This window comes from Anolis carolinensis, chromosome 2, assembly GCF_035594765.1.
Source record: "Anolis carolinensis isolate JA03-04 chromosome 2, rAnoCar3.1.pri, whole genome shotgun sequence".
Classification (NCBI taxonomy): domain Eukaryota; kingdom Metazoa; phylum Chordata; class Lepidosauria; order Squamata; family Dactyloidae; genus Anolis; species Anolis carolinensis.
The window spans coordinates 79627030-79640195 of record NC_085842.1 but is presented as its reverse complement, the minus strand read 5'-3'; the positions used below and the strand labels follow the sequence as shown (position 1 = coordinate 79640195).

At 39.0% G+C, this 13166-nt stretch overlaps 1 protein-coding gene across 1 annotated transcript in view; it reads right to left on the bottom strand.

The window, feature by feature from the left end:
* Positions 1-13166, bottom strand: part of ppm1m (protein phosphatase, Mg2+/Mn2+ dependent 1M) — a 32330-nt gene that overhangs the window by 6562 nt on the left and 12602 nt on the right. Inside the window, exons 2-6 of the mRNA XM_003217681.4 lie at positions 11504-11627; positions 6617-6871; positions 6116-6228; positions 3054-3138; positions 1990-2108 (exon numbers count right to left, since the gene is read on the bottom strand). Of these exons, the coding sequence (XP_003217729.1) occupies positions 1990-2108; positions 3054-3138; positions 6116-6228; positions 6617-6871; positions 11504-11627 (696 nt within the window). The remainder of the gene's footprint in view (positions 1-1989; positions 2109-3053; positions 3139-6115; positions 6229-6616; positions 6872-11503; positions 11628-13166) is intronic.

Here is a 13166-nt window from a genome sequence, read left to right as displayed (position 1 = left end):
TTCTGTTGGGGTGGGGGTGACTATTAGTCCTTGTCTCATAGTTTTACAGCTCTTTAGAAAGAAGACATTTGCCTTCTTGTGTAATAAGGGAACTGGTATTAGCTAGGAAACTTATTCAATGGTAGCTATACTGGCCATGCAGCATAATGCATTAAAGTCCCCAAATCCACAAAACTCTGATACCTTTATTGAACCACTTAAAATGCACAAAATGCTTTTGAAATTTTACTGGCTTCTTCATCAGGCAAATAGGTTAAAAATAATACAAGGGAAGTGATGATGTTAAGATTCACAGACCTATTTTTCTTTAAAATAATAGTCATTTATATAGGAGAGTGAGATTGTTTTTACGTGATACAGAGAATAATGCAAAAGCCAGTCATTGCATGCCATTTCAAAGGGCATCCTGGTTCTTTTGAAACCAGGATGTATTTCTCATTACACCAAGCATCACACTGGGCTAGTAAGGCAAAAGGAGTACAACTGATTAATGACTCCCCACTCCAGCTACTTTATTATTATTATTATTATTATTATTATTATTATTATTATTATTATTATTATTATTATATCCCGCTCCCATCTCCCCAAGGAGACTCGGGACGGCTCACAAAGGCATAAGCCTAGCATCAACATACATAATTTAAAACAATATAAAACAATAAAACAATATAAGACAGCATAGAACATATGAAATCCTAAAACCCGAACATAGTACGGAATGTGTAGGGGTGGGCTTATACGGACTCTGCGTGATGCTCGAGAAAATAATAAAGGGCGATCAGGGAAGGCAGGAAAGTCTCATTAAAGAATTAAAAGTCAACAAGAATGAGGGACATTGATAAAGTGCAGCAATTATAACAAGTTAAACATCTGGCTGGGACTATTTATTTGAAGGCGGATCGAAATAGCCACGTTTTAAGGTCCTTACGAAAAGTGGACAGGGAAAGTGCCAGCCTGACCTCCCTGGGGAGGGAGTTCCAGAGCCAAGGGGCCACCACCAAGAAGGCCCTCTCCCTCGTCCCCACCAACTGCACCTGAGATGGAGGTGGGAGCGAGAGAAGGGCCTTCCCAGAAGATCTCAAGGCCCATTTGAGTTCATAGGGGAGGAGGTGATCGCGGAGATAAGCAGGTCCTGAACTGTTTAGGGCTTTGGCCCGGAAAGTTATCAGTAGCCAGTGGAGCTGCTTGAACAGGAGGGTTGACCGCTACCTGTAGCCTGCTCCAGTTATCACCCTGGCTGCTGATCTTTGTACCAACTGCAGTTTCCGAGCAGTCTTCAAAGACAGCCCCACATAGAGCGCATTGCAGTAATCTAATCTAGAGGTAATTAAGGCATGGACCACTGTGGCCAAGTCAGATTTCACAAGGTATGGTGGCAGCTGGCGCACAAGCTTTAACTGTGCAAAAGCCCTCCCAGCCTTTATCTTGTTAAGCCTGCAAAATGGCTAGATGAAGTGTAAAGAAGACATGCCATAGAGAAAAACAAAGGGGGAGCGGATGCATCTAAACTACACCGAACCTCACCCACCCTTTTTTGTTGTTGAAAGAAATGTGAAGTAATGAAGAAAGCAAAGGAAATGCTGTTTGTCAAATGGGTCTATTGTCAAGGGACTATTCAATCTAGGGAAAATAAGAGGAAGGTGCAGTCTCCTAGGAACCAGCATAACTCTGTTCATTTCTTTGCTCCAGAATACTTTTTAGACAGGGGGAGAGGGGAATTTACTCTTTTTAAGACACCTCAGGAAGGTTTGGGACCCAGAGTGGCTTTTTGGCAGCAGGAAGTGAGATAGAAACTGTTTTCCAGTTGTAAAAAAGGCAACTCCTGGTAACTAAAATGGGCTAGGGAAAACAAGAGAAAACATGGCAAGATTGTCTCACATGCCCTTAGGTATGCTAGGGGCCCAATATGGTGCCCAACCTACAACAGTTGCCCACCTTTGCTTTGATGTGTACACATGCCCCAGCCAATCGAACAGAAAGACTTACCAGCCTTCCATGCAGTAATCCCTATATAAAACCTTCTGGCCCACGTCATCTCCTTTCAATCTTCTTGGAAACTCATATCTTGTAAACTCATCAGCTAGGAGCTTTGGGTAGATAAAAGCCTGTGGAAGAAAATGGGCATCAAGAAAGATTCAAAAGAGAAGTGTAATCTCGTTTTCTGCTTATTTGTGTTATTTACTTGGCTAATCAGCAAAAATTCTGAGGCAGGCACTTAGAACTGAGTTTCATGTCTTCCCAGTGATTTACAATGCAAATTCAGATAAAGTTGTTTGAATACCTCCATCACCAATGGAGAAAAAAAATATTTAAAAGCAGAACTTTGTTAGGATCCCAATCCACAAACAACAAGCACTGTCCTAGGACTGTATGAAATTGGAGTGATTTTCAGGAGGAAAACATGTCGTTACACAGTGTGCTCCACACTAGACTAGAAAAAAGCAATGGTAAATCATTGCAGCTTCCATTGTACAGTCAACCCATTACAGTAGAGTCTCACTTATCCAAGCTAAACAGGACGGCAGAACCTTGGATAAGCGAATATCTTGGATAATAAGGAGGGATTAAGGAAAGGCCTATTAAACATCAAATTAGGTAATGATTTTACAAATTAAGCACCAAAACATCATGTTATACAACAAATTTGACAGAAAAAGTAGTTCAATATGCAGTAATGTTATGTTGTAATTACTGTATTTACAAATTTAGCACCAAAATATCATGATATATTGAAAATATTGACTACAAAAATGCATTGGATAATCCAGAACCTTGGATAAGCGAGTCTTGGATAAGTGAGACTCTACTGTATTCTGAGTAGCAAACTAGAGATGCAATCCATGTAATTTAAGCACACAGTATTTCAGAACCCCTCAGTGTTCCTTTTTTACTAGCATTAAAGTACAATCCATTCCAAGAGAAATTGTTATATCACATAATGGATATGTTGAAAGTCCCAACATTGATTAAGAAGGAATGGCCCTTATGCATGTTGCCATTATGAAATATGTGGGAAAGTATTCTGATATTTTTTTAAGTAGTTATCTTACCAAATACTGTATTCTCTGCCTCTCTGTCTCAGGGGTGAATTCAGTACTCAGAGGAACAAAGTTTTCTTTTCGAACAAGGAGTGCTCTGAATTAAAACAAGATTAGAGATTCTTATAATTTCCAAATTGCTCTATCTTATTACATTTTTAAGACATCTGTAGCAAACCGAAACCTATACTAGCTGTGGACAAAAAACATTCTCCTGATGAAAGCAAACTGAGACTCAAACTTCACATTGTAGTGTGCGTTTTTCCTTTAAAAGGTACTAGCTGTGCCCGGACACACGTTGTTGTGGCGAAGTATGGTGGTATGGGAAATAAAGTATTGAGTAATTGGTGGTAGTTAAGGTAAAGGGTCAAGTCCAGTCGTGTCTGACTCTGGGGGTTGGGGCTCATCTCCATTTCTAAGCCGAAGAGCTGGCGTTGTCTGTAGACTCCTCCAAGGTCATGTGGCATGACTGGATGGAGCGCCGTTACCTTCCCGCCGGAGCAGTACCTGTTCATCTACTCTCATTTGCATGTTTTTGAACTTAGGGTTGGCAGAAGCTGGGGCTAACAGTGGGGGCTCTTTCTGCTCCCCCAATTCAAACCTGCGGCCTTTCAGTCCAGAAGTTCAGCAGCTCAGCGCTTTAACATGCTGCAGCATCAGGGGATATTATTTCCTAAAGATGGTGAATATACAACATTTCTGGGTTTTTTGTCTGTTGGAGGCATGTATGAATGCTGCAATTAGGCAAAATGATTAGCATGTAATGGCCTTGCAGCCTTAAAGCCTGACTGTTTCCTCCCTGAGTGAATTTTTTGTTGGGAGATGTTAGCTGGCCCTGATTGTTTCCTGTCTGGAATTCCCTTGTTTTTAGAGTGGTGTTCTTCGCGATATTTTATGTGTTTCTACTGTCTGTGGCCCTCAGAAAACAAAGGAATTGCCAGACTTTGGTGATGGGAATACTTTGTTGGGAGGTGTTAGCTGGCCCTGACCGTTTCCTGTGTGGAATTCCTCTGTTTTCAGAGTGTTGTTCTTTATTTAGTGTTCTGATTTTAGAGATTGTATTGTTCTGTTTTATTATATCACAGTAATTTTTATATATTCTGATTTTAGTGTTTTTGAATAGTTGGAGCCAGATTGTATTCATTTTCACGGATCACAGCAACACAATAATAATAATAATAATAATAATACAATAGAGTCTCACTTATCCAAGCCTCGCTTATCCAAGCTTCTGGATTATCCAAGCCATTTTTGTAGTCAATGTTTTCAATATATCATGATATTTTGGTGCTAAATTCGTAAATACAGTAATTACAACATAACATTACTGCATATTGAACTACTTTTTCTGTCAAACTTGTTGTATAACATATTTTGGTGCTTAATTTGTAAAATCATAACCTAATTTGATGTTTAATAGGTTTTTCCTTAACCCCTCCTTATTATCCAACATATTTGCTTATCCAAGCTTCTGCCGGCCCATTTAGCTTGGATAAGTGAGACTCTACTGTAATAATAATAATAATAATAATAATAGTAATGATAGTAATAATAATGACTTTGGTAATACACACTGCTTCACTCCCTTCTCAGCTTCCTTTCTGGAAGAATCCTTTTTTGGGAGGTGTTAGCTGGCCCTGATTGTTTCCTTTGTGGAATTCCCAATTTCCCTGCTTTCAGAGTGTTCCTGTTTATTTACTGTCCTGGTTTTAGAGATTATATTGTTCTGTATTGTCCCACAGTAATTATTTCATATTACAGTAGATTCTCACTTATCCAACATTTGCTTATCCAATGTTCTGGATTATCCAACGCAGTCTGCCTTTTAGTAGTCAATGTTTTTGTAGTCAGTGTTTTAAATTCATTGTGATATTTTGGTGGTAAATTTGTAAATACAGTAATTACTATATAGCATTACTGCTCATGGAACTACTTTTTCTGTCAAATTTGTTGTATAACATGATGTTTTGGTACTTTATTTGTATAATGATTACCTAATCAATGTTTAATCGGCTTTTCCTGAATCCCTTATTATCCAATATATTCACTTATCCAACGTTCTGCCGGCCTGTTGATGTTGGATAAGTGAGACAGTACTGTATATTTATAATCTTATATTATCTGCTTAGAACTGGATTATATGAGGCCCCTTCTACACAGTTGGATAAAATGCACACTTCTACACAGTTGGATTATATCGCAGTGTGGACTTAAGATAATCCAGTTCAAAGCAGATAATATAAGATTATAAATGGGTTATATAGCTGTGTGGAAGGGCCTTGAGTCTACACTGCCATATAATCCAGTTAAAATCTGATAATCTGTATTTTATAGGCAGTGTGGAAGAGGCCTAAGTGAGGCCTAACTCTGCCTGTCCCCTGGGCTGAGTGGGTTGCTAGGAGACCAAGTGGGCAGAGCTTAGTCTTCTAACTGGCAGCCATTTGATAAAATCAATTATTCCTCTCCCTCTAATTAGGACTTTCTTTTTCTTTTCTTTTTGGCGTCTTGTCCTTGAGGCGTGGATATGGGGTTGTGCTGTCAATTTTCAAGGTTGTGGGGTGTTTAGTTTTTTTGTTTTGTCCGGTGCCGTGATTTCATCACTCTTTTATATATATAGATTAATAAGCTCTGCTTTATTAAAAGAAAGTGAAGCTATGTAAAGCTTCTGTCTGGACTAAAAGGGTGTTTCCTCCATATACATGTTTCTCCATTAAAATCCCTTCTTGTTTCTACATAAACTGTTTGCTCCCAGAGCTGCCATTTACAGCAAATAGAAGCTTGAAAGAGGATTTTCAGTAAGAAATTCACCTGCTCACACACAAAAAGGTGAAGTCCTCCTCCCCACACACCACATCCTCAATTCACACTGTGTACATCTCTTGTTTTCTTAGAAAAACAGAAATTGCTACTTTTAGTCAGATGTTTCATAAAGAATGCTTAACATAACATGTAATTTGACATTGTTAAATGGGAATTTTGACATCAACGAAGTTTATATATCTTTTAATCTTGAAACACCCCTCTTCAGTGGACAATATTGGGTCCCATCCCAGGTTGTATTGTTACTGACTCACCTACTGTCACCGGCATTTGCTACATAGAGCTTCCCCTGCAGATAAAGTACAGCTAGTGCTGTGCATCCTCCTGACTGATTGGTAATTTCCATCTCCTGACCAATCACTTCATCCTGTTGGAAAAAGACATTACTTGATGACCAAAGGGAAGTGTCAGATCTTCCAGCAAAGGTCAACACCTACATTTATCACTGTTGTCAGAGATAAAAATTACCTGGACCTCCACTGATAGCCAGTTCAGATAAAGGAAGCCCATGTTTTGCTCTCTCCCCATGCTATTGCTTTCATGTACATAATAATAGGAGAATGTTATGAGTATCAAACAATGGCCAGTTGAAAACCAAAATGAGGGAGTTATCTGTTTATGAGCAATTATTTCACCCTACAAGAAAAGGGTCTGATCAGGTGAAGAAAATAAAAAGCTCACACGCAGGCCAATTTCTGACATAAGGAGCATCATCATTGTTTGGGAGACAATGAAGAGGAAAGAGGGTCACTTACACATTCCTGGAAGGCATTCTCCAGAGCTCCAATGACCACATCTTCCTGACGAATTTGCTTTTCTTCCACAAACTGTGGGTCACTTTGACAAATACATTGCCCATTGAGATGCATTGGAGGCCTGTCTTCAGTAATGCCCTCTACCACGTCTTCTAGTTTCTGTTTGATGCAATAGTGCAGATAGTTGGAGGCCATCATTGATGCTTCTGGACCGCCATGACCATCAAACAGTGCCCAGTAATAGCCAGTCAGATACTGAAAGCCAAAGCATTAGAGTTATCACTTCACACTGGCCATTCTTTTACCCTACTACAAAATGTTTTGGAGTATTTGATTTGGGCTTTGACAGTTGTAGACAGAAATTTCTGTTTAGGTACAATGCTCATTGGGTGATGTTAGATAGGTCTCCAATCTTTCCACCTCACCTAACATCCTGGCATTAGAAGGATCAGAACAGGGAAGCATTTAGACCATTTTTCACAATTATGGGATCAATTATTAGGGTTTATTCCTTTACATGCACCTTAGAACTCTTCTTAAGGTCAAAAGATAAGACAGAAATAGCTTTCAAAAATAAGTAAACAGCCAGACAGACATAATTCTGGCAATATCCTCAAAAAACATCTCTTTGGGTTACTGCGATGTATTATTTGTAGGGCTGCTTTTGAAAATGGCCAAGCAACCTCCAAAATAAGGTATGGAAAATTGTTAAACGGGAGCAGCTGATAATGACCATATTTTGTCACTCTTCTGCCATATGCCCGGTCTTCCAGCCCTTTTCTGGCTCATTTCAAAATACTAGTATCAATGGTTAAAGCTGTTTCCTGATGGTTTGTCTCCTCTCACATCTTCTGGAGCTCTCCTCTAAATATCTGTGTTAAAGAAGGTACAGTGACCTTCCCACTCTTTCTAGTAGAGAGAAAGAGAGCTACAAGACTAAGGGAGAGACAGATTGAATGAGAAAGAGAGAGAAAGAGAGATCTAAGAAATGCCTTTCAGTGCTATCATCATGATTTTGAAATGTCCAATGCAGGAAGGCTCATTTGACTTCCACATTATGGTCTTTTCATAACAATTTTCCCTAGATTTTCAAGCCTGCATTTTAAGGGGAATAAAAGCCTCATGACTTGAAGGTTGAGTTGCTGACCTGAAAGCTGCCAGGTTCAAATCCCACCCGGGGAGAGCGCAGATGAGCTCCCTCTTTCAGCTCCATCTCCATGTGGGGACATGAGAGAAGCCTCCCACAAGGATGGTAAAACATCAAAACATCCAGGCGGCCCCTGGGCAACGTCCTTGCAGACGGCCAATTCTCTCACTCCAGAAGCAACTTGCAGTTTTTCAAGTTCCTCCTGACACACACACAAATAAAAGAAGAAAATACATGTTCTTAACAGAAGAACTTAAGAAACTACAAATCAGGTTCAGATGGGAGAAGTCTGAAGGAAACATGGTGACATACAGGGATAAAAGACTTTGGCTAACAACGGAAGATAAGGCAAAAGATTTTTATAAGAAACTGAAGAAAGATATAGAACACAACCCACCCGACCAGACAGAAAATAAAGGAAAGGAAAAACCAAAGAAACCCCAGTTCCATCCACCTGAAAGTGAAAAGACGGATATGGAACAAGACACTCCGAATCTCGATAAGGTGAATGAAGACAAAGACGAATTGGGATAAATATAAGGAACTGAAGAATTACAGCAAGAATAATGTATGTGAAAAAACGAAAATTTGAGGAAATACCAAGTACAGAACATTGATGAAATAAAATTTTGGAAATAATGGAGATGGACAGATTAATGTTTTTAATGAAAGAACACACAGGGTGACCTGAGACTCCAACAGACTGGAAATTGTTCAAAGACTAAGAAGGTATGTATCAGTGCCAGATAATTAAGCAACGAAGAAATGAAATTTAAGAAGGAAGGAACGTGAAACAGACTAAAGAAAAAGGAAAGGACAAAAGAAAGAAAGATAAATATCAACAATACAACAAACTAGAAGAATACACAAAGATGAAGATTGGGAAGTCAAGAGCCCCCCTCTCCCAACCATCCTACCCCTTGTCCCATTCCTACCCTTCTACCTTTTCCATCACCTACCATACCTGAATCATCTACCCACACTTACTGTACTCCCTTATAGATTTTTCCTACTATCCTATCATCTCTATTGTTCTCCCACTTTACTTGTAAAAGAAAAATACCCCTTCCCCCTTCTTTTTTATTTTCCCTAATAAAAATATATATTAAAAAAAAAGAAAAATACAGATGCAACCAGCCTCAGAGACAGATACGGTCTCATTTAATGTGGGATTCTGCAGTGACTTCAGTGTGTCCACTTTGAAACCTATTTGGCTTTGATTTGTGGTTCCTTAGTAACCTAACAAGTAAAATCCAATTAATTAGGTACAAGATGGAAGAGGAGAGATAAATAAGGCAAATGAAAGACATTGGCAGAACTAACAAAAGATCACCCTCCAAGCTAAGTAATATTTTCTACTGAATCCAGAAGTAATTACAGCAAATATTTTTTGAAAAATAATGTAGTAACCCATAATCCTTTAGGAGATAAATTCCTGATGAATCATTTTTACCTGTTTCTTCAAAACTATTTTAGGAGTATGCACAACAGAGTATTTTTTATAGTTTGAAAGCATGTCTTTGAAATGTTACTAAAAAGCAGTAACAAGCAATGCTAATGAGTTACATTTATACATCTTTTTAACAAGAAGTAGCAACCAGTAACAAGCTCTGCTAATAACTAGGATCTACCACTCAAGTCTTATCACTTCCTTTAAATAGGGATGGATTATATCAACTAGCTTTGTAAACTGAAGTCAAAACTGAAGAACCCAAAAGGCTTTTCATCCAAAGGCTTAGTCACCTATTGCAAACTATGTAACTATAACACCTAGTCAGGTACTCTAATGCCAATTCAATTTATAATGGTTGCCAAAGGAATGAACAGACTTTTAGAAACCAAATGATAAGTAGAACTTAGAGAGGAAACAGTTGTAAGCCACAGAGAAAACCTCACATAATTATCTACACATTTTAGACATCATTTTATTTCACTTGGCAATGGCAAAGGTTTTCTCCTTTACCGTACACTGGCCAAACCAATAAAATCATACTAGAAGGATGCAGTATTGGGAGTGGTTTTACTAGTTTCACAGAAGCATCAACTGTCCACTCTCATGTAATAAACATTCACATGCTTCTTTTTTTTAAAAATTATAATTGGTTTTTTGTTAATGTCTAAAATAAAGCAGATATTGTTGGTGTCCCTTCAAACTCTACAGTTCTATGATTGTATATAAAATTGCAGCTCATGTCTTTCATGGGATACTACGCATTCTTTACCAGCCTGCTCAAAAACAAAAGACGGCATTCATAGTTTGATATGTAACACTGCAGCATAAGAAGGGCAGGAGGAAGCACTAATTATTAAAAGAAAAGTGTGTCTAACCCATATCAACTGCATATGCTTCCTCTTTCCCATTCTGCCACACATGATTGCTATGCAGAAATGAAATGCCACTGAAAAGAAGGCTGCCAGTGGTAAATATGTGAGTCACACAAAATAATAAATGAAAGCAGCTTAAATAAAGGGACTGCCATTCTGTTCAGTATTTACAATGCTGTAAGCTAGGCTTGTGTATGTCTTCAAGGTGCCTGTCCATATATGGCAACCCCATGAATATTAAGAGAGTTTTTTAAGGCAAAGAATACCCACAAGATGGTTACGACCTCATAAGTTTTACTATTAATATTTATGATTATGGCACCATTGCCATGACTGCAAATCCCCCCAAAACACACCAATTGAAGATATTTTGTGGTACTGTCAGGTGGGTCACTGAAGTATGATAAATTCAGACCCCCCCCCCCCCCAATGGGCAAACTGCGGCTTACTGAAGGGAAGAAGTTGGGCATGCTATCCTTCAGCATCCCACTCACCAGTGCTGCAGAAGGCTTTTGTTTGGTGATGCTGACTGGTTTCTAAAGTGGGTTAGAGAGGGCATTGGATTGGAAGATGGATCATTATAGCTATGTCTCCCAGGTAGGATTTCAGTCAGCATCATGATACGGTATATGGATTCAAAACAGAAACTAGTAATGGCTGCTACACTTGGCTCCTCCTCTTCTGATCCTGAACTGTACATAAGCCTTCGGTACTGGGGAGAAGGAACTGCCAACAGTTAGGGGAGAAAGGAAGGATGAAATGAAGCATTACCACACAGGCCCACAAGTCTCTATATGATAAGATCAACAAAAGGCTCTCTACATTTTATTTGAGGCAAACAGCCTCAAATAGCACCCAGTGGCACCCAGTAGGATCTGTCTGGCCCTGGCTTTGTGGTTTTTCTCATGACAGGTAAAGACTCAATTACGTTTCCTGTTACTCTGTTAATTGTTTTTAGTTTGCTTTTACTACCATGTCGCCTTTGGGCTCTATTTTATTTAGAGTGAATTTGTTCTGTTGTTGTTATGTAAGCCACTTATTTTTTAAACAGAAGGTCACTATGAAAATACCCATAAATATCATTGCCTAGCATTCGGCATTGTAGTTATGGATTTGTTATCTAGAAGTATGGATCCTTAGCTGTTGTGTATTTATTAACACTACATAGTCTAACTTCAAAACTACATAAATCCACCTATTTGAAGAGTCATTGGCTGGATCAGGGTGAAGAAGGTCCATAAGATGATGTCCCCCCGCACCAGTGAGTGAGCCAGTAACAACTCCTTTTAACAGGAATCCTGCTTCTGATGTTGCAGCTTTTGCTCACTGGCAGGAGAAAAGTAGCAACAACCTCTTCCTTGTACACCCCAATTGGAAATTGAACCAACCTCCTTAGCCCAATCATGTGAACTGACCTCAGTGGAGCATAGGATCAACCATTCCTGATCTTCCTCTTTGCCATATTTCCTTTTCCTGATGGATATCTGACAGCACGTTGCTTGGTCTTCATTGAATTGTGATTTTTCTGCATTGATAGTTCTGATGAAACAAAGAATTCTAGTTAAAACAAAATCCACAAGAATAGCTAAAACTTTTCCAATTTTACTATGTTCAGTGAAATCTGTGAGTGCTCATTAAGATACCAGCTTACTGTCACATGTTTTAAGTGTCATGTAAAATATTATTTGTAGATATTTATTGAAGATTTTATTAATTGCAGCCCTGCCCACCAAGAACCTTGAAGTGATATATAAGAAGAGAAAAGTGCCCTTTCTGTTCATGTTCTGTTAATCAACAAGCAACAGGAGAGAGGAGTGCCTCTCAGACTTCTGACCTTTGAAACCTGTCTCCTTTTGGCCTTTGTTAGTTCCCTCTGATACAAGCTGATTTGTTCCTATATCATAGTTTAGTTTGCACAGGATCTCTTATGTTATTAGGACTGGAAAAAATCTCACAGCGACTGGAGTAATTACTTCTGTATTGGCAGTTGTGTGACTTGAAGTAGACAACATGCTGCTTAGAACCAATGGAGAAAAATAAAGTCTCAGCCTATGGGCAGTTCTAGGTTAAAATAAATGGGGGGGGGGGGGGTTTACAACTTGTGTGCTATATACTCAATGTTTTGCATTTCTAAATTTTATTTTATTGAGAAGGTCCCTGTCCACAATTCTATTGTGCCATTTTTGAGAAGGGAGGATCCAAATCAAAGGGAAAATTTACTTCCCAGTTTTAAAAGACCTCTTCTGGGCCCAAAACAGCCCCTCACTGCCCAAAATGGCAAAACCTGATTCTCCCAAGACTGACATTTTGCAGAAGTCAAAGTCTTGGCTCATGGATCTGGAATGTAACCCCAAGCCGGTAAACTATACCATTGTCTTGCTGAGGGCCCTCTAAAAGCACTGATGGCTTCCTGGGAAACACCTGCATATTGTAGGTAGCCAAGACGAGTAAAAGGGCAGTAAGTCAGCTCTGTAGCAGGGATTATTGACTTGTACTCAACAGGGATTTTGGACCAAAAGACATGTTTTCTTGGTTTAAAAGCATTTTTGTTAGTGAAGGAGTTCAGTGCTTTCATCAGACCTTCAGAATAGGCTGTGACCTAGAAAAGGGTTGAACACCACTGTTTTTACTTATCCCCAGGAGATTAATAGTTCCCCTGCTCCACACTGATTTGTAAGTGTTGCTTTGAATCTATCTCTCACTTTATTTAATGCCTCTCTCAAATTTTCCTGACTATTGCTCCAGATCACCACAAGATTTAACAGCAATTTTCCGATGCATCAGTAATCTTGAGATTATAACTGGCCAACACAGGAAACAGCTGACGTTTCAAATGTTCTTGCCTTTAGAGGAATTGCAGACTTTCTCTGGTTTCCTGTCTCTCTCTTTTGACAAGTAACTACTGGTCCAAAGATCTACATTCTTTTTAGAAATGTTAAGCGAATTTACATGGACTAACTTTCTGGCCACTACACTTTTAGAGTACTTTTCTGCTTCAGTGGCACTACACGCTCAAAAATAACAGTCTTTTCTCTGCCTCCCAGTATACAAATCCCTTAGATTATCTGTCAGGGAGTA